Genomic DNA, 22,662 nt, shown 5'->3' on the forward strand with positions numbered 1-22,662 from the left:
TTGTATCAGCTTCCTATTTTTCTGAAAGGAAGAGTTTACATTCATAGGAAAGACTAGTCAAATCTTAAGCCTGATTGGCTTGTTCTATTTCTTTATATTTCTATTCTTGTTCCTTAAACTCAGAATCTGATTAAGGTATTTAATTCCAGAGATTAAGAATGGCCTATCTTTAATCAGCCTACAAATACCTACTTTGTTTTTCCCTCACGTGTATATAAACAGATTTAGAACAGATTTTGAATATTTTTTTTCTTTTAGTATGTTTGAAAATTAAAGTAATTTTTCAGAAACATTTAAACAGATTGAATATTAAGCAGCAGCCAATTCATATTTGACTGCTACCATGTAGTTTTTTGCCTATTATAGTGGAACATCCATGGAGTTTATCCATTTTGACCCATCCATGGTGGGACAAAAAAGTCTAGATATGGTCTACAGCTGGTGTGATTTAGCCCTGGCAAATTGTGTCTTCTGCCATCTTGATTTTTTTAACTGCCTAATAGACATTTCTGCCTTGGTATAACAGGAAAAAAAACAACTTAAGGCCAGGAATAATTTCACTGAACTTAATGAGGCTTCCTCTCCAATAATCATGTATAAATTTTCTCTATCAAATATTGCTCCTGTGATGTTGTGGCCATGACAGTGCAACTAATTAAAGGATCGTGGCTCAAAATACAGACATTGCTTTAAAAGAAAGAAATGTTGAAAGAGTGGTAGCTGGGACATGTTTTATTTTTACTTTCTCAGTCCTAGGCTGGCTGTCCCACCAAATTTGAAAAAAGAATGGCATATCAGCATTTTAGAAAGAATACATGCAATACGATGGAGTACAAATGTTGTGCAATAAGGTTACAGTCTTTAACCATAATAACTGAAGGAATGGAATTAAACTGTAAAGCAACCTAACTAAATTGGAAGGGATTGTAACTACTTTTTATGGGTATGGAGAAAATACAGTATGTGATAGTTACGGAATTTTAAATGGACTGTCTGGAAATGGTTGGGCCCGTTCAGCTTAATACTGGAGGTCATTTGATTGGAACTGTACCCAGATTACTTGAAGCAAAAAGACAGCTCAGCTTTCCCATGGGAAAGGTAGGAAAGTCCCAGATTGGCAATGAAAAAAGAAACAGAAATATAAATAACTGCAGGCTATACTCTCCAATTTCTCAAAAAGACCACATCTCTGTTACTCAGTCCTGCAGCAGTCATGGTTAAACCACATTTCCATTTTTTGTCCTGAGTTCCACAGGGAGTGTCATTCATCTTGCAGTACAAAAAGGAAACCAGGTTCATAGCTGGTTAAAACTTGGATTGTGCCATTTGTTCTACTTCCTACACTTTTCTTGTTTCAGTGTTAGTCTGAAATACATTTAACTTCAATTTGATATAATTGGACTAGAGGTATTGAGCGAAGAAAATGCAGGGAACAACTTTGTTAGTGAACTCTCTACGGAGGCAAAATCTTTTTAATAGATGTCACACAGCTGAAGGGTTTAGGAAGACTTTATTAAAGAGCTCCAAGGGACAAAAAAGCCAAAAGTCAGCTTGCTAATTCCAAACTTCTTTCAGTTTAAACACTTAATAATATTAATGTAATATTGATGACACATTTAGAACAATTCTTAATCTGGTATGTTGGAGGAAACCTTTGAGCCTGCTTAATGCAAATATATCCAGAAATACCAAATTATAACTTTATGACTTAGAAAGGCTAACAGTAATGCTGTGCAAAACACACAGCAAGCTTCTTACAAGAATGAGATTTTAGTTTGCATTAGTAATGCAATGCCTCTTCTTTTAATAGGATTTTTACAATTTCGTTTTAAGAATTGCATAGTACATTGGTAAGAATATTACACTACTATATTGATGATTATGCTATGTTTAATGAACAAATGATAAAATACTATTTAATATTCAATACAAGGCAATACAAACCACTTCAAGTGTGTCACTCTTGTGCAATTTTATGACACCCCCCCAAAAAAAAGAGCTTGGCTATCAGTATAGAGATATTGTAAGATTTGGCTTATCTTATGAGATTTTTGGACATTTCTCATTTAAATTTTTAATTACATAAAAAAACAAAACCTTCCAAGGTCAGTGGGTCTAATCAGGCTGTCGTAGGTACTATATATACAGTGCTTGCTAAGAGAACACCCAACTTATTTCCTAGTAAAATAAGCTTTTATGAGCCTATTTATCAAGAAATTAGGCAACATTTGACAATGCAAAATTTGTTAAAAGAACTGGAGGAACATTGTCCATAGGGTCGCGATGGGTCGGACACGACTTCGCAACTAACAACAACAACAAAGCATAAATATTACAGGGAGTAATTACAGGTGTGTGTAGAATGAAAGAATTAGAATTCTAAAATTACTATTATAGTTACATTAACTTTAATTTTATCTTAAAAGATGCAGTTATGATGCAATGCAAATATATAGCTTGCTGAATTTAAAGATTAGCATTCATTCCAATCCAGTGTTTTATCAACTGATGAGCGATGGCTTGATGTGGTGGCACAAAAATATTTTGGTTCTTTTTGTTGAGGATCTCTATTATCTAAAATACAAAAAAAAAAAAATCAAAAATCAGAACAGGAAGCTCACCCTAATTGTAACGCAGTAGTTAAGATTAATACCCAACTGTTTTTTTATACATTGGGCAAATCTCATATCTGTCCATTACTTTCTATATAGGTAGTGTTTACTATTTCTGTAATGATCTATTCCCTTTTCTATTTCTAAATCTGGTGAAGGGAAAGCCATAGATTAAAAGCATTGGTCTCTTTTTTTAAAAAAAAATAATCAATGTATTAGGTTCACAATATGTTTCAACAAACTAAGCAAAGTTCCAACAAACAATGGATATTTGTTAATAATTCTTCACTCTTAAAATGAACATGTGAAAAGTATCCATTTAAACCAGAGAATGTAACTGATCGTTCTGCCAGGTCATCAAAGTTGGTAATGAACAAATATGAATGGAAAAACATGGGAGGCAAATCACTTTATGAAATAATTGTTTTAGCAGTGTTTACCTAAACACCAGTAGCCTGAAATATTTTATGGAATTAGATCTTGTTGTAATAAAAATGGTCACCTAATTTATTTGATATCTCCAAGGAGACAATACAGTATTGTGAAACTGAATCATGAAGATCATTATGCTTGGAGTGAAAACCATGTATTTCTAATAGTCTTCAATGAAATGTACCTACACAACTTACTGGCAAGATCTATGGGCTCAACAGAGAAACAATTGCTTGTATCAATTCTTTGACCAACATATAATTTTCAATTTCAGTGTAATCACTGTACAATAAGGAGAGTAAGAAGTTTAATTTGTCTGACTGAAAAAGCACATCCATATTGTATGCCCTAACCAATGCGTTCTGAGGACAATCAATAAGAAAAGGAAATTAAATTGAACTTTACCTGTTCTCTACTGAACCAGCGGGCATCTTCTATTTCAATGTTGTCAACTTTAATTTCTGTAGACACTGCAGCTGCTATGCACCCAATCATTAGGGAGGAGGGCATTGGCCATGGCTGACAAGAGACATACTCAACACGGCCCACTTTAACTCCACTTTCCTCTTCTACTTCCCTTCGAACAGCATTTTCAATTGTCTCCCCTCATCAAAGAAAAAATAGAACAGTTAATTGACAAAGCTTAATGCAAAAATTGTATCTTGTGCTTTAAAGTATTCCAAAAGATATAAAACTTTCTTGTGCAATCTCTTGTGGCTATTCAAACATCAGAGCAAAAACGATTTACAACAGAAAAATTCATTCACAAAAAGCAAAAGGTCAAAGCGATGTAAGCTAATAATTTCAAAAGATGTAAACTGATTACATATCTTTGCAGTAACTCTGTGGTGGTCCCTTGCCATTGCTTTTACCAATGAGAGTACTTTCAAGTCTAATTAAATTATTTCTATATCTTTCCCCCCCGTTTTATTGTACATGAATATCCAGCAAAATAACGAAACTGATTCCACACAGTGTAACAGGATGTGCTTACGAGGGGGAGGAAATACTTACAACAACAAATGTCTCGCAGCATCTTAAGATTTGGAATAATAATTTAAATTTCTAAAGAACAGACCTATCTTGGAAAAAGATGTGCAAAAATTGTATTAATGGAAATTGTAATAGATTTTTATGCTAATCTTAATTAAAGACTGCAATGAGCTTTCAATTACTTGTTTGGCTTTACAGATTTAAAACCTCATTTTTAATTATTCAACATAATTTTTCAAGAGTTGATGCTTGGGTTCTTTGCATTTCAAAGCATGTTGACAGCTCCAGTTCAAATAAAGAAAGGAGGACTCGGAAACTGCTTTGAGAATAACAGCTATAGACTGTAATTATACAAATATTTTAATATTTCTTTCATTTTTAGTTCAGTGCATCTATTAAGTTCAAACTAATGAAAGGCTTTTAGATACACATGGACCTTCATTAATGGCACTTTTATAGCACAACTGAACAATCGTTTTCATGCTGAGAACCAAACTATCCTATTAAATGATAGACATATTGTACAGACAAAAAGCTGACATAGCTGAAGTAGGGCAGGGAATTGTTTAAAAAAAATCAAAAGAAACAAATAAAAAACAACAGTAGTAGAATACTTAAAATGGTATTTTGCATTTGAATTCTGACAGCATGATATGAAGCTTAATAATATCATGTGGAGAGGATTCCGGAGGCTGCATACACTGATATAAAGGAAAAACAATCTAGTGATCACAGGATTATTTTAGAGGTTGGTGTTTCCTACACATTTCCCCCCATAACTAATAATCCTGGTCCAGTAACTGTCAAACCAATACTTATTGCTGGGCACCCTCATGACCCTATTCCATAATCATCTCTCGATGGTCCCAAATGGCACCATATATGCCTTATATGTCTTTTCTAGGCATCTGTGCACTGTTCTTCATCCAAATAATAAGCATTTTAGGGATGTGCAAAAAGCTCTATGCATGATCCAGTTCTGAATGGTCCACCAGTCCCCTCACCCACCCACCCACCCCCATTTGTAATCAGCTAGTCTGGTCTGCATTTGGATCGAAACAGGGCTGTTCTGTTCCAAAAATGGATTGAAGCACAGTAGTACAAGGCTGAGGCAGGGGCAAAATAAGAGGAGAAAAAAAGGGCTTGGTAAAGAGGCTTCCCTGGCCATGCCACACAGGGATATCGAAGCAGGGAAGAGAAAGCACTGAGAAGATAGGAGCAGTACAATACATTGCATGAACAGCAGCAATTGAGGGGAGGTGGGAAGGATATAGAGAAAACCACTGGTAGGCAAGAAAGTACTGCTTTAGGGCATGTTCCTTCCTGCAGCACAGAGGCCAGTGTATTAATGGAGAATGAGAAGAAGTGAGGGAGAACATTAGGAAAGGTGCTGGGAAGACTAAGGATGGGATGTCCAGGGAGAGATGGCTGGGAAAATTGAGGAGTTCTCCTTGCCCTGCAAAAATTACTGTTATATGCCCACCAAATGTTTTTTTTCAGATTTAAACCCAGAACGAATAAAATATTCTGGGTTTTATTATTGCCGAACTGCAACAAATCTAGAAACAGTTCAGCAGAACTTATATTCTGTGCATGTGTTAATTTCAGGAGCAAAACAAAGTGACAATAAAAGTCCTATCAAATCAAGGTCAGCATCATTTCTGAAATTCATTGTACCTTAGAAATATCACCATATATTATGACAACAATAGCTAAAATTATTTACTGACATTTTTCATCATTAAAGCTCTGAAATAGGAATATTGGAATATTTGGAAGGACTTCTCTCCCAATGAATACCGGATTTCCAAATAATAATAATAATAAATCCTCCCTGAAATTCCAGTCCAATCTACTAAAGCAGTATTTCTCAAATTTAGCAGAATTTTGGAAGTTGAAGTTCATATATATTAAAGTTGCTAATATAAAAAAACCCACTGCACTAAAAGATATTACTGGCCCATGTTCTGCAACTCTCAACTGCCCAAATGAATAAATAAATAAAGCTTATAAAGCTGCTAGTCATAAAAGAGTCATACATTTCTAAATTGCTTTGCTGTCTTACCTATCCTCAAGTCCTAGTCAGTGAACAGGATGCTATCTTGACTCCTCTGATGAATCTAATCAAGGTGCAATTAAACATGATTTCTGTTTGTGTGCTTTCTGCATGAAAGAACGTTAATTACCTTCCCTGCAAACCAATTGTATTCATTTTTATTTGAATCTGCATATGACAAAACGTCTGCCACACTGTTCCTATATTATCCCCAAGAGATTCAAATCTTGCTTCCTACTTAGAACCAGATACTATCAATACCGAGAAATATTTCTTATTTATTACTCTGCAGGGAATATGAGAGAAAAGAGAAAAACTGCCAAGAAAGCTGCTGTGAAATTATTCAGGGACTGAACTTGAATAATGTAATGAAATATGAACTTAAAAACATTTTTGAAGGATTTCTCAAATAGAGCGTCTACCTTAAAATTTGAGGTTTCAATATGCAAGAAGGGATGACATACTGATGGACAAGTTCCTTAGTCAATCTACCTGAATTGATTACCATAGATCATAGGTATCTTTAAATCTGTCACCTATTCTCTGGGTGGATTTTTCTCCTTGCTATATCATGAAAAGGAACGCGGTGGCTCAGTGGGTTAGGACACTCAGCTTGTCGATCAGAAGGTCGGCAGTTTGGCGGGTCGAATCCCGAGTGCCGTGTAACAGAGTGAGCGCCTGTTACTCATCCCAGCTTCTGCCAACCTAGCAGTTCGAAAGCACATAAAAATGCAAGTAGAAAAATAGGGACCACTACGGTGGGAAGGTAACAGCGTTCCGTGCGCCTTTGGCTTCTAGTCATGCCAGCCACATGACCACGGAGACGTCCTCGGACAAGCGCTGGCTCTTCGGCTTTGAAACAGAGATGAGCACCGGCCCTTAGAGTTGGAAACGACTAGCACACATGTGCGGGGGAACCTTTACCTTTACCTACTGTATATCATGAAGAACCCCCTTCGCCCTCCATTTTCTTTTCTATTTCTCCTTAAATGAGTAAAAAGATACTTTCTTGCTTATTTTAATCTTGAACAGTGGGAAATCTCTATTACAATCTCTTAGTCTGCTGTAAATTGTGTACCTAAATTCCTTTTTTAGAACAATGTTGTTCTGCTTCAGGGTCACTTTTCCAGATTTTTTTCTAGATAGCTAGACAGACACACCACACAAGCTATTCAACATGTTTAAAACAATAATACAGTTGAAATAACTGAGTTTAAATCCTCTTTGTGTAGCTTTTATTTCTGTGTCAATTTGAGACTTTTTTTAATACCTAAGCAATTTTAAGACAATTCAGCAAAATGGATCCTCCTCTAAATTCCTCCTTTACTTCAATCTGTTGGGTCAATTTCTTTCTTTTCCTCTTAACAACTGCTACTTCATTATTGTTCAGGTAGGAAAACCAAAGTCCTCTTGGAAGAAAAATCTTCACTGTGGTTCAGTCCAAGCTGGGAATAAACATGGCAACTGCTTTAGGAAGAAGGTTGTAGTTTATTGAAGAGGAGAGCCAGACAGGAAGATGGTTCTGGCAGAAAAGAGAGCGAGCACATGTAGGGAGTGAGTTTTTATACCCTCTGGAGCCTTTTGTTTGGAGTTGTTTCCTGTTCCTGTGGCATGAACTTTGACCTGAGTCTGAGTGTGCTTTTCTGGTATTCTGATGGTGATGGGTTAATCCTATTATGTCCCAAAGGTCATATCCTACTTCCCTGGGGCTGGGGCTGATGACTCTTAGTTTGGGTGAGGTATGTGGATTTTAGGTGTCACTGTCTTCTTAATCTTTAGCTTCAACCTTCCTGATGGTTTACATCTGCATTTGTACAGATCTGGCTTCTACTTGGGGAAGGGAAACCAGGGGCTATTAAGAAAAACTGGGCATGCTTTTCTGCCTCTTTAAGATCCTTTGAGGAAATACATTTTTCTGCCCTTTTAATATTTCCTTCTCTGGGGGGGGGGGGGCTGACTTCCCACAGTCCTATGTTACCCTTTGCCTTCCATGTCACTCTTTGTCCTCCATTCCTTCTTGAACTCCCAGCCAAACTCCAGACAATAAAACAAAAGACTGCTTAAGCCTTCCCTTTGTTTCTGACCCCTAGGTTGAAACTGACAAAACTAGCAAATATCAGCAACCTACTTAAAACAAAGAAAATCCTCTCTAGATATGAAATGTCCTCATTTCAATGTTTCACTCCAAACCTTCATCTCAAAGTCACCACTTTGACACACAAAAAGCAGTGATTATAAAACCCTGCAGAGCAGTAAACAGCATTTCCTCCCTACAGACCTGGTGAGCTCTCTAATAATCCCTAGAAGACAGGCTGAATTTGCATGCTTGCTAGACACAGTAGACTTTCCTATATTAAAAAACCTGCTTTCAAATTACAATTTATGGCCACTTGCAATGGTATGGCTCTGTCTTGTTGTCAAATAAACTCTACCTCTACTTCAAGCAATTGAATTGTTTTCTTTGGAAAACACAGCTCAGCTCTGACCAAGAAATTTTTCTAAGACAGGCAAGTTTTCTAAGACAGACAACTGTACGCTCTCATTGTTCCAGCTCACAAATTGACTAAACTCAGATTCTTTAGCAATCCCTGTTCAAATTACTAGAGATCCCAACCAAACATTCCAGTCTCTTTTAAGCCACTGAGCTTCTGTGCCTGAATGGAAGTAGGATATAAACCTATTGCAAAGATCCTTAATATACATGTGACTGGAACTTTAGTCATTTTTCAGGAGCAGAAATGGTAACATGCTTTTATCAAAGAAGGTGCTATTTAGAAATCAATTCAATCACGTGTCCCTGTCATTTCCTCCCCCGTCTGCCCCCCCAAAAAGAAAGATGTTAAAAAAGTTTAAAAACTGACATTATAACTTACCAGGCTCTACAAATCCAGCAAGGCAAGTAAACATGCCTGGGGGAAATCTTTTTTTTCTTCCCAAAAGGCAATGGTTGCCTTCTGGATGAATGACTTGCATTATCACTACAGGATCTGAAACAGAAATTAAGGAGAGGCATAAATATTTAAATCCCTTTTACAAAAAAGCAGCAAGAAGCATAAGCCTACCCATTCTTACTTAGCATTGCTATCTCCTTTAAATGCCTGAAATGCAATTCTCACAAGAAGCTCTGTAGCTAGGCAAATGTACTGCAGGATTTTTTTAAGAAAAAAATCATGTTTTTTTTTAACTATTGATGCCTTCTGGGATCAATAGTACTTAGCCAGGCCGAAAGCCAGACTCAGGAAGTAAATTGCCTGAGATGCTGCATGATTTTGATAAAAACACTGGGATAAGTGACCCAGTTACAGACATCAGCAATTTAATCAGCAGGATTTTTTGCTTTCAGCAACTTCCAGTTATAGATTAATGGTTTGGTGATAATATTTTGATTTCCAAATGCAATGTTCAAAGGACAATAAGATTAAGTTAGTATAGTTTTCCCTTAATTATAATTTTAATCAGACCAGTCTTTAATTATTAATTATTGAAGCAAAAAGGCAACATGTAAATCAGACGTGTCAAACACAAGGCCCGGGGGCCAGATCCGGCCCGCGAAGTGGTTTCATGCGGCCCGCGAAGCCATCCTGGAAACAGTGAGGGAACAGCCCCCACTGCCTTGGCCCCGGCCCAGAGACCCTCCTCCTGCCAGAGACCCTCAGATCTGTCCCACTCCTGCCCAGGCACCCTTGATGCGAATGATGTAGAGCTGGCCACGCCCACCCAGTAGGCCATATGCACTCTAGCCATGCCCACCCAGTAGGCCACGCCCACCCAAGCCACACCCACCCGGCCCCCTGAGGGCAACCACAATGCTGATGCGGCCCTCAATGAAATTGAGTTTGCCACCCCTGATGTAAATGGTCTGTTAATAAAAAAAAACATGGAAAAACGTGACAACCGGCTTGTTTCTACAAATAGAAACAACAGATTTGGTAGAATCCAAGAACAACTGGCTGGAAACACACAACTAAAATCAGAGCTGCTGCACTCTCTTTTACTGTGGCCCTTCCAGGAATATTATTTTGTAAAACATACTAAATATAACAGCTCTGCATTGTACGATAATTTTTTTTCTACTTGGTTCTTCCTATTCCGTATTCTCCCCACTTTTTCTCTCTTCCTCTATCTTTTCACACCAATGTAATACCTGAATTTGCTACATAGTCCTGTCTCTTTTGTCAGGTTTTGACATTTTCACTCAGAAGGATGTCCTTCAAAAAAATTAAAAAAAGATATTGGAAGAGGTTTCAACCAGTGATCCCTACATAACCATTCCTTTTGTCCACTCTTTCTTCTGCCACTCTGTAGGATTTGCAAGTGTAGTAAAAGAAGACAGGCAAAAGGTATGGTGAAAAAAATGTGATGTAAGATATGATGGTTACTGTCACAGAACTTGCATTTTTAATAATTTTTTTAAAGTATAGATACACAACCAGTTCCTTCATACTTTTATATTCAATATTCTCTTTTCATTTTTTCCCCTTTTTGTTGGCTTCTGATCTTATCCTCTCAAAACGACAGATATGACAATCCCATTAGGTAAATATGCTTCAAAGACTGATGGCCTGTGGCAAATTTATATGCTGTAAAGTATTGAGCAGGAGTTTCAAATTTTGCTGACTACTTGTTTCGTTAAAGAAATTTTACTGAAATTACCAACTGTTGGCTCAGCGATCTTGCATTATTTCATGCTGATCACATTTTTTCTTTTTTAGTTATCTGAGTATATAATAGATATTTACTCCTACTTTCAACTAATTTGTAGGAAATATATAGAATGAGCATCAACCAAGGTTCAAAATAAAAATAAAAAGATAAGGAACACATCTATAATACATCTTGAGAAGGAGGCAAAGAAGTTAACAAAAATACATATGAAATTAACAGTAAGCAGCTATGTAAAACTGATCTAAAAAGATATAAATGTACTTTTTACAATGAACTGCAAATAAATATATAAGGGTAAAAACAAGCAAGGCTATTCAGTATATAGTGGAATAATCAATTAAATACTTTAAACTTGCTTATATCTGTTGAACATTATACCTCTTGTACTTTATGAACAAGAGGAAGAGAGAGAATTCAAGATCTCTAGAGAGAACATAGTGGTATAATGTTTACTCAGAATAGTAAATCAGATGTACTGTACTGCTTTGTCATTAGCATCCATAGAAAGTGTGGGGGGAGGAATAAAAATTGACAATGAAGCTGTACTGAAATGTAAGCTGGTCTCTTGTGTATATGCATCATACATACACATACGTATCTCTTTAGCTTGCCTTTTTTTTGACTTCTACCCTCCATCTGCAGATCCCACTGTGCCTTGTATTCTCAAATGACTCCTTCTTCTATAATTATGTGGCTATAAACACATTTTAAAAATGTCTGCTTTTATACCTCTGAATGCTTGATCTTACATTTAGTCCATCCATAACTCAGGACTCATTAGGCAACTTTGTAATCCCAAGATGTTTGCAAGCACTAAAGCAGTCTTGTTTTTCAACTCCAGAGGAAAATATTGCAGAGTATTTTTATGATGGCAGGAGGGTTGAAGTGACATATGAGTATCAGTGTACAATTTGTTAACTATAGGATATATCAGTAAACCTAGCTTTGTATCTTTGTATTTTAGTATTTATTGCCCTGTTCATCGCCCTGAGTCCTTCGGGAGAAGGGCGGTATACAAATTAAATTATTATTATTATTATTATTATTATTATTATTATTATTATTATTATTATTATTATTATTATTATTATTATTATTATTATTATTATTATATTCATATGCACAAACAATACTAATAAAAAGGAAGAATCTAATTTTAATGATGTCTATTGCTTTATTTTTGTCTTTGCAAATATTTATGGAAGATGTACAAAAACTATATTTTGTAGCATGTTTAATTTGGATAAAAGAATGGGTTTTTCGAAAAGTAAAGGAATCTTAGAATTGGAAGGTTTCAGTGGCGTGGCCTTTTCTGGTACATTTGTTAATATGGTTTTTAAAAATCACTATATAAGAAGTGCCAATATTTAAGGTTTGAAACAAATATAAACTCAAGTTTTGCCCACAGATATGTTTATTAACCTCAGCAAAAGAACCATTCTTTAGAAGAGAAATGGCTTATCAAGATTGAGAAATACAGTATAGGAAGACTGAGAACTTAAGATGCAGTCAAGAGAGCAATTGTTTGAAGGAAATTGTTTCCAATGCTTTTTATTTACAAGGGTTAGGGTTAGGTTAGGGTTATCTACAAGGTTAAAAGAAAGTTTAATATGGATAAAAAGACAATTGGAAAAACACAAATAATCTGAAATTTGGCTATCCACAAATGATAAACATATAATAGCAAAAATATATAATTTTTTGTTAAGATTTGAAACAGAAGACCAAGTTAAAGATTCCATGATAAAATGGGTATTAATTTTGGTTATAATGCAGAGGTGGACACTTGGTAGAGAATGTGGGTAACTGGTATTAAATTTACAATGTGTCGTAATTTAAGAAAAAAATATAAAATGGTTTATCATTGGTGTATGACACCAGATTAATTATCAAAAATGTATAAAGACAATGTTGGAAGTGTGAAAAACACAAGGAAATGTTATATGTATGGTGGACTTGTGAAAAAGCTAATAAATTTGGATACAAATTAACACTGATGCAAATGATTTATATAATAATAAATTTGTAAATCAACTAGAGCTGTTTGTTGGCCCTTCCAATCAAGCTTAACAAAAATAGAAGTATCCACTTCAGTAATAGGTATGCAAATTATCAGCCTTCAGTGAAGTTTTGGAAGTGTATTTTACAATGTAATGTCTCTCCGAAATACCTGGGGGTAACACTGGACAAATCATTAATCTTCCGGTTAACACTTGGAGAAAACATCTACAAAAACGGAAAAGCCACAACAATTTACTGAACAGACTGGCTGGAACATCCTGGGGTGCTGATGCTAGCGCCCTATGAACAACAGTCTTGGCTTTGGTTTATTCCCCATCTGAATATTGTGCCAGCGTGTGGCTTAACAGCTTCCATGCCCAAATGGTCGATGTCCAACCAGATAATATGTACCATCTCTGTCACACTGCATCCTACTCCTGTGCACTGGAACATTGCACCCCACTCCTTAGCAATATCATACTGCCCCACATTAGAAGACAACAAGCTCTCATTTCGCTATGTTCAAGGATGCTGAACAACAAGGCCCTTCCAATTTCCCAGGACAATGCACAGTCCATCACAAGATTGAAATCCTGTAGGCCAGCTTGGAAAATAGTTATTCATTTAACATCTAGCCATTTTAACCCCGAGAATGCCTGGAGAAAGGAATGGTCCAAGGTACCTTGTTGTGGCCTATTAGTGATCCCTCTACCGGACCCCTCTACCTCACTCTGTCTAGACAAAATTGAACAAAATTAGATGTGATGCAGAAGAAGTGCCTCTGCCCTCTATCAGTGGAGATGGAAAGATTCCCCTTGTTGCAACTGTGGTGCTGATAGGCAAACCATTAAACATACTGTGCAAGATTGCCCACAACATGCGTTCTCCAGTTCCCTATATCTGCATGAAGCAACACTAGAGGCAATTGTCTTGATAGCTTATCTGGACATCTGATTATGAGGCCACTGCCATACCCTCATATAAGTTTTACCTATACAGATAGTCATCAACTTACAACCACAATTGAGCCCAAAATTTCTGTGGCTAAGTGAGACATTTGCTAAGTGAGCTTTGCCTCCTTTTATGACTTTTTTTGCCATAGTTGTTAAGTGAATCACTGCAGTTGTTATTAACACACTAGTTGACTGAATCTAGCTTCCCCATTGACTTTGCTCATCAGAAAGTTGCAAAAAGTGATCTCGTGAACCTGGGACACAGCAACTGTCATAAATATGAGTCAGTTGCCAAGCTTCTGAATTTTGAACATATGACCATGGGCATGCTGCAATGGTCGTGTGAAAAATGGTCCTAATTCACTTTTTTCATTGATGTTGTAACTTCAGAGAGTCTCTAAATGAACTGTTAAGTCGAAGGCTATCTGTAATTACATGGACTGTGCATGTATGTTTACTTCTCATCATAGATTAAATAATAATGGATTATTTTAAAACATTGAAAGCCATGCTTTGACTATGGTTTTTCTACCTGTCGACTATCCATTTTTCTCCCATTATTAACCTGCAGTTCTATAATATACAGCTCTAATTTTTAGGTTAATGCATGAGTTTTCTTACTGCCATCAGCAAAAAATAGCAACATGCTAGCAATTCTCTTACCAACTCTTGGGAAGCATGTATTATGAATTCCCTGATGGCTGGGACAGTCTTCTTTTACGCACAATTTCCTGTAGCCTCCATCTTCTAATTTAGTTGCACTGCCACATGTTGGGCAAAATTTATATCGGTTATCCCATGCTAGCACAGATCTAGCTTGGGCAATGACTCCTAAAAATGGTCATATAAAACATTCGGTCAATACCCAGTTTCTTTTCTGCAGATACAGCAACATCAACTTTCCAATTTATCATAAAAACCAATTCAAAAATTAGTACACTGTTGGGAAGGTTTTTTTGTCATTACCTTTACATTTGTGATATTTTAGAACATTGAAATGGTCTAGTTCTTAAACGTTGTTAGCATGTTAAAAGTTATCAACAGAAGTGTAACCGGAACAATTCTCTGACATTCAGCTATTAACAAAAACATAATCCTAACAAGAAAAAAATAAATGAAATTTAATGAAAGAGAAAATGAGACAAGAAAGACAAACAAGTTCTGTAAATAAATTATCAATGCCTAATTTGTAGACTTGCAAATTAATTAGAAATTAAGGCAATCTGTTACAGTAGAGTGTAATAATCACATAGAGATAACATGAGCTAGTACTTGTTATAGATGGTTCATTTAGAAACAACTAAGGATGTGCATCAGAATCCCTTGAATCCTAAATCAAAGCAGGGATTTTTAAACTAATTTTGCACAAAGTAAAGTGAAATACCTACAAAGTGACCCAACCTGTATTAGGAATGTTACAAAAAGACCTTCTTTACTTTGGCTCCACCACATAAGCAGAATCTTACCAGCTTCATTTTCAGAGAATTGCAGCAGTGCAGGCATTGGTGGATGAAGAAAATAACAACCCGGGTGCTCTTGTAAAAAACTGTCAGTAGCTGTAGAATCTATACTAAGTGCAAACCAAGTAATTAGGCCATTCTCATCTTTTTTGCCTGTATTTGAATCTTTCACGTTTATTCTTTGAAGTTCCACTCCCAGAAAAATTGTAGTGACAGTTTCAGTCTGTTCCAGATATCTCTTTATATCCTTATAGAAAAATTTAGAAAGCTTAACCTTTGGATACTGGAAACTACGTTCACCATCATCTGATGTAACTAAAGGATTTAAATGGGAAAAAATGATATATATGGTTGTGGGTTCCTTCTGTTTCATGCTCAGCCACTTTGAATCTACTCTCTTCTCACTTTTCCTATCCAAACATGTCCTGCAAAAATAATGCTCCTGTTGTTTGACTTGATAAGTGAAGAAAAATGGCTCCAATCCACCTTCCACATTAGCTAATAAATTAGCTATGTTTTTATAGCCCCAAAATCTAGCAATATCCAATGCAGTCTGGTTTGAAGTATTGGTCCTGAACCTGTCACACCTTTAAAACAACAAAATTTCAAAAAGTTACTTTTAGATAATATTTTCAGACAGAATGCCATATAATATCAGGTAACATAAAAAATAATCCTAATCTCACTGGTAACATAATATCAAAACTGAACACAATAAAGTACACAATGGCCCAGTCAGGATTTTGAACTACCACAAGTTTTCATTGCAGAACACAAGGAATAATAAGATATATTTTTGAGCAGCGATTACACAACAAGTAGAGAAAAGGAATGGATGATCATTAAAGAAGGCAAAAACAAAACTCAGTCCTTAGAAGGAAAAAGCATGACAAAGTACAGGAAGTCCTCAACTTGCCACAGTTCATTGACTGACCGTTTGAAGTTACAACAGCACTCAAAAAAGTGACTTATGACCGTTTTTCACACTTATGACCATTGCAGCATCCCCATGCTCATGTGATCAAAATTCAGATGCTTGGCAACTGACTCATATTTATGATGGCTGCAGTGTCCCGGGGTCATGTGATTGCCTTTTGTGCCCTTCTGACATGCAAAGTCGATGGGGCAGCCGAATTCACTTAACAACTGTGTTACTAATTTAACTGCAGTGATTCATTTAACTGTGGCAAAATAGGTCGTAAAATGGGGCAAAACTCAACTCAACAAACGTCTCGCTTAACAAACATTGGGGCTCAATTGTGGTTGTAAATTGCTCAAAATAACTGTGACAGCTTTTCAAAACTGTTGTTAGCTGTTTGTTGTTTGCCAGATCAACAATTAGACATGATAAGAATTTCAGGAATTTATTTTATTGTTATAAAGTATAGTAACAAAATATTGAAAATGTGTCAGTTTCTTTCTGCTCCATTTTATACCAAACAGAAACAAGATGAGGTTAGTTTTGGTTTCTTTATCACACTTTCCACTTTCCCAGGACTCAATTCCATGTAAACCCAGATTCACAGCACTCAAGTCATGATCTTGAACTAGTCACTATCTCAGCTTACTTCACACTATTACAGATAAGTTAATGAGATGAATCCCCATGTGCATTGCCTTGAGTTCCCAGTGAAAACGCAAGATATACATGTTTCCTTTTTCATTTTAACTGCATTTAATGTAATTTTTGCTTTGTTCATTTTAACCGTGAATTTAAATGAATGTATTGCTCTAGCAAACAGAATCACCTTCACAAAATACTAACTTTAACAAGGTGGTAACTTTAGACAAGTTGAACATTATTATTTTTCATTTTTTTTTCTTACCCCTTCTCAAGAAGAACCTGCACAAGGTCAAAGTGACCATTTCTAGCTGCATACATTAGGGCCGTCCAACCATTGCTAGCGGTTTCATTGATAAGCGAAGGAGAATAATCCAGAAGTGCTGTAAGTCTGGCTTTGTTTCCATCAGCAGCAAGCTGGTGAAGCTCAGAAATCAGTTGCTTTTTGGGATTTCCTTCATTATCCTCCATAATCTGTTTGATTAAAAATGTAATACAGACTGAAAACATGGATCAAAGCACATTCTATTGGTCTGATTTCAAATTTACAGGATAACCAAATTCAATACAATAGAAAATAGACCTTTAAATGATTCAACAAAACAAGAGGCTACAAGAAAAGTAATTCAAAGTGATTCTTCTGTAATAAAGCTTTCTAGTTAATGGGTGCTAAACAAACGTCTAACAAAAGCAAAGTTGAAAAGTACTGCTTGCAGTTTGTATTCTATTTTTAAGTTACCACTACTTTTCTTGTGGAGGCTGCTTAATTTGGACTGCAGCTTTTGATTAATTCTTGGTTGCTAGAGTATAAATCCCTTTTCTTGCCAGCTGTTAGTTCTATGATGTTAGCTCTCACAGCCATAATGGCTGTTCTACCTATATATTACTAATGCAGAAATAACATACCGGTACTAGGATTTCATATTTCACATGGCTTAATCAGGTGTAATAAAAACATTATTGCTACTTCTCTGCGACTCACATTGAAAACTTTTCTTTCTCAGCACATTCAAAAATCAAAATGCTTTATGCTGCTCTGCAAGGATAGCAGATGTATTATTGAGATCAGGATGAATTACTTTTGTAATTCAATAGAATTTAACACATTTAATGTTGGAATAAATTCAGTAGCATACAAAGTGATTTTACAGAATCTGCTTGGTGTAATCTAATGCTTCCTAAACTAAACATTAACTAAACTAAACTAAACATTAAGAAAACCAAGATCATGGCATCCAGCCCTCTCAATTCCTGGCAAATAGATGGGGAAGAAATGGAGGTAGTGACAGATTTTATTTTCCTGGGCTCCAAGATCACTGCAGATGGGGACTGTAGCCAAGAAATTAAAAGACACTTGCTCCTGGGGAGGAAAGCCATGGCAAATCTAGACAGCACACTAAAAAACAGACACATCACCCTGCCAACAAAAGTACATATAGTCAAGGCTATGGTCTTCCCAGTTGCTATGTATGGCTGTGAAAGTTGGACCATAAGAAAGGCTGAGCACCAAAGAATTGAAGCCTTTGAACTATGGTGCTGGAGAAGACTCCTGCGAGTCCCTTGGACTGCAAGGCAATCAACCCTGACTGCTCTTTAGAAGGTGAGATCCTGAAGTTGAAACTCAAATACTTTGGCCACCTAATGAGAAGGAAGGACTCACTGGAGAAGAGCCTAATGCTGAGAAAGGTTGAGGGCAAGAGAAGAAAGGGACGACAGAGAATGAGGTGGTTGGATGGAGTCACTGAAGCAGTAGGCGTGAGCCTAAATGGACTCCAGAAGATGGTAGAGGACAGGAAGGCCTGGAGGAATGTTATCCATGGAGTCGTGATGGGTCGGACACGACTTCGCAACTAACAACAACAACAACAACGCATTAGTAATAGAACCAATTTAGTTCAATGATTAAGGTGCTAGACCAGGGATGTCAAACTGCCGGCCCATGGGCCGGATGCGTCACACTGAAACCGTGCCCACCCCATTGCCGGCAATGGGGGAAAAGTCACAATACATCGTGCGATGTCACATGACACCGCGAGTTTGATATGCCTGTGCTAGACTAAGAGCAAGGAGTCTTGATTTCAAATTCTGTTTTAGCCAGGGATGCCAAGCAGATGGCTTTGGGCCAATCACTCACTGTGGGTCCTAAACAAGCAGCGACAAACCAATTCCAAAATCTTTGTTAACCGATTCAAAGACGCACAGCTCCCTCCCCAGCAACCTTGCACGTTGTGTCTGAAAACGCACTGCACAAGCGCTCAATCCTCAAACAAATGAGGGGCTTATTTCATATTAACCAGGCTTCTAGTTTGTCAGGCAGGGAATCACACCGGGATTAGAAAAGTCAATTTCAAATGTTCTTGGCTATAAGGGAGAGAACTGCAGCTGCCTCCAAGCCTACATCCTTGGGATTTCCTCGTGGCCTCCCATCCCAGGATGACTTAAGTTCGATCCTTAAGTTTTCCCAGGTCAAACGAGGCTCTACAGCCCATCTCCGATTCAGGAACTGGAACTTGTATATCAGCCGGACATTTGCACTTTTCCTGTCCGAAACGATACGGGGTTTCTCACTAAGAAACTTCCCCTTCGTTTTTCCACCCACCGCAAGAATCTTGGAAACGGACGCCTGGCAAAGGCTTTTGCCTGCAGGCTCAGACTTGGGGAAGGAAAGGCCTACGGGGCCCCAACATTAGACTTGGCTTCGTTTCAACGGACGATGAAGCGGGTCTCCAGAACTAGGGGAAAGGAGAGTGCGGTTAAGTCCAGGAAAGGAGGTGGGGGGGGGGGGAAAACAGCCCTAAAAAGTTAAAGTCCCTCGGACACTTTCCGTTACCTCTGCTCTACCGCGGTTACCTTCACGACCTCCTTCCGGAGACGCCTCCAGCGCCAAGCATTGCATCTCGGGAATTAGAGTTTCTTGCTCAGAGAAAGCAGTTCAGTAGCCGTAGAAACAGTATTTTTAAACAGTCCTCTTTCATACTCGCTCACAGAGAGACTGCCGGCAGATGCGTTTAATGTGCTCGGCCTCGCGTTAACAACAACAAAAAAATACCGGTTCATTTTGGACAACAGCAGTTGATTGGTTCGTTGCTTTGCAGATTCCTTACTGTTGCAAAAAGCTATTTAGGCACAGCCTCCGGTATCTTGGTAGGTTGTATTTCTATGGAAACATTCACCGAATTGGCTACAACTGTTGCATTTGTTTTGGATGATTTAACGAAAGATATGCTGAGGCTGAAACGCTTTCCTAATGAATTCACTTAAGATTTATTACTAGGAAAACAAGCAGATTAAACAGAGTGGATGTAGCCTGTTGTCTACATAACAGTTTGCATATTATGTAGAACAAACACACAGAGAGATATGTAGGATAGTCTTTTAAGTTTAATGCTAAATCTTTTGTTGTGTATTGGCTTCCAGAAGCAGCAGAATTCCCACTAGATGAAAACTCCCATTAATTCATCAGGGATCTTTTTTTTCCCCAAAAGTGCAACGTGTAGATTGTGACTGATTTAAATTAATCTCAATTTAGGTTACTTTATTAACTTTTAATATGTCTACTTTGAATCTAATAATTTTGAGCAGCTTGTCTCTGATCTTATATCTGGGACACAATTAAAAGGATTTCAGTGCAACCAAAGAGAATTTCACATTATTTTCATTATTTAAGAATGGTCTGATTATTCAAGATTGGGAAAGAGTGGCTGCTGATTGTCAATGAAGGATAGGGTTTTGTTCCCTTCAAATATATGAATGTCCATAATCATAATTCATTGCACATAACAATGTTTATCAAAATAATGTCATAGGAAATGGTGGGAAACAATTAGGTAAAATTTCAGTGAATGAGGCAGGATGATTGCATAAAAAATACTTTTTCTGCAACTATTCTATATCAGCCAACCTGGAGCCAATTCAGTCTGATTTTATGTACCAAATAAAAGAGCAATTTAGTAATTACAAGGTGATTCAGTAAAATCAACATGTTTTAAAAACATCTTTTGAGGTTACATAACCAAATCATTCATACTTAAGGTTATGTCAAGAAGCAAAAGAAGACATGGACAAAATAGGAGGAGGTGGATATACTATTTAATTTTCTTGACATTCATGACAAAAAAGGGGTTGGGCTACATGTTTATGATGTAGGTGCCAGGAAGCAATTTGTCTCATTTGCTTATTCATTGTAATGTTATTTGTAGGTGAACCTTTTCTGTTGTATCTAACTATTATACTATCTTAATACAGTGCCTTTATTAGATATATAATATCTAATATCAAATTCTCTAATTTGGCCCAGTTTGATTCTATTAGCAAAAGCAGCATTAAAAATCTATGAAAAAAGGAAAACGTTTACCTTTCAGGAAATTAGATATTTTTGCTAGATACAAAAGGAGCCAGATTATTTTTAAAAAACAAAATATTCCTCAAGGTAATAAATTTTTCATTTAAATGTCTTCCATAAAGTTTCCCAAGACTGATAGGAAGTTCCCCCGCACATCTGTGCTAGTCGTTTCCGACTCTAGGGGCCGGTGGTCATCTCCGTTTCAAAGCCAAAGAGCCAGCGCTTGTCCGAGGACATCTCCGTGGTCATGTGGCCGGCATGACTAGACGCCAGAGGCGCAAGGAACACTGTTACCTTCCCACCGTAGTGGTCCCTATTTTTCTACTTGCATTTTTACGTGCTTTTGAACTGCTAGGTTGGCAGAAGCTGGGACGAGTAACAGGCGCTCACTCTGTTACGCGTCACTCGGGATTCGACCCGCCAAACTGCCGACTTTATCGACAAGCTCAGTGTCCTAACCGACTGAGCCACCACGTCCCTTGCCTTCTTATATAGGGGGACTCTTATTGCCCTATTCCAGCTTGAAAGAATCAAACCAGAGCTATCTACAGATGGTGCTCAACTTACAACAATTACTGAAAAAAGTGACCATTGCAGAATCCCCAAGATCATGTGATCAAAATTTAAAGATTTGGCAATGGGTTCATATTTATGATGGTTGCAGTGTTCCAGGGTCATGTGATCACCTTTTCTGACCTTTTGACACGCAAAGGCAATGGGCAAGCCAGATTCAATTAACCACTGTTACAAACTTAACAATTGTTACTTAACAATTGTAATAAGAAAGGTCATAAAATGGGGCATGTCACTTTACAACGGTCTCACTTAGCAATATAAATTTTGGGCTCATTTATGATAGTAAGTCAAGCACTACCGATACTGCAGTGAATAGGACCACTTATAAAAGACCCCACCAATCTAGATTTTGTTTAAGGAGCTTGATAGGTATATTGTGTTGGCCTAGACTCTAGAACCTTGCCAAATTTTACTTTTGATGTCAGGTCAACCATCTCTCCTCTAACTGGTTCCCACTGTGGAAGGATAAGGAAATTTAATCTGATGGGTTGTTTTTTTAAAATATATTTGGGACAGGCTGTCCCTGTTCCATAAACATTGATTTAAAACATTTTTACAAGTTGAATAATATACAGAATCTGGGACTGAGGGAGCAGCGAGAGCTCTGGAGATTAATTTCCAAAAGATTTTGGAGTCTTTACAGAGAAGCATTTATTAATAATAACTAGGAATATCTTCCCGCTTCTGTTTCTTTTGACAAATTAATATTTTATATATTTTTGACTCATAATATCTTAAAGGGAAGCTGTTGTAAATTACATTTTCTATATAACAAATATAAAGCATTTTTTTTATTTTTTACCTATGACAGTGCATCAAATCAACTGGAAATAATACTCATTTGAGTATTTCTTTGATTTGATATAGTGGAAGCTCTAGATACTATAGTGTTACTGATTAAATTTGTTAGAATATTAAAAGAATTTTTTTTAACAAAACTCCCATCTTTTATTATAGATGTTCTAAAATATAAAGCTTGAGTATAATTTAACACTCTGCTTAAAATAATTA

The 22,662-nt window shown here is 36.8% G+C and overlaps 1 protein-coding gene across 3 annotated transcripts; it reads right to left on the reverse strand.

Moving 5' to 3' along the window:
- Positions 1 to 1,493: 1,493 nt before the first annotated feature.
- Positions 1,494 to 19,597, reverse strand: NUDT12 (nudix hydrolase 12). Of its 3 annotated transcripts, XR_014025193.1 has the most exons (8): positions 19,564 to 19,597; positions 16,999 to 17,207; positions 15,179 to 15,759; positions 14,376 to 14,543; positions 8,967 to 9,080; positions 3,450 to 3,649; positions 2,318 to 2,574; positions 1,494 to 2,255 (listed from the first exon to the last, which is right to left on the reverse strand). XR_014025193.1 is itself a non-coding variant. In XM_081318227.1 (7 exons), the coding sequence occupies exons 2-7, from the start codon at positions 17,202 to 17,204 to the stop codon at positions 2,467 to 2,469; spliced, it is 1,377 nt and encodes a 458-aa protein (XP_081174353.1). In that variant the 5' UTR covers positions 17,205 to 17,207; positions 19,564 to 19,597; the 3' UTR covers positions 1,494 to 2,466. The 3 variants fall into 3 exon arrangements, 2 of the variants coding, with proteins under 2 accessions (XP_081174353.1, XP_081174354.1); XM_081318227.1 differs by having other exon boundaries at positions 1,494 to 2,574; XM_081318228.1 differs by lacking the exon at positions 19,564 to 19,597 and adding an exon at positions 17,716 to 17,745 and having other exon boundaries at positions 1,494 to 2,574.
- Positions 19,598 to 22,662: the final 3,065 nt, after the last annotated feature.

The sequence above is a fragment of the Vipera berus genome, assembly GCF_964194415.1.
Source record: "Vipera berus genome assembly, chromosome: 2".
Classification (NCBI taxonomy): Eukaryota; Metazoa; Chordata; class Lepidosauria; order Squamata; family Viperidae; genus Vipera; species Vipera berus.

Excerpts from the sequence above, each read along its gene's own strand:
- NUDT12 (XM_081318227.1), bottom strand. The coding sequence starts at position 17,204 with ATGGAGGATAATGAAGGAAATCCCAAAAAGCAACTGATTTCTGAGCTT. Across the intron at positions 15,760-16,998 it reads CAGGTTCTTCTTGAGAAGGG|GTGTGACAGGTTCAGGACCA; the intron begins GTAAGAAAAAAA and ends GTTGTTTTAAAG. Across the intron at positions 2,575-3,449 it reads GCTGGTTCAGTAGAGAACAG|ATAATAGAGATCCTCAACAA; the intron begins GTAAAGTTCAAT and ends TTTGTATTTTAG.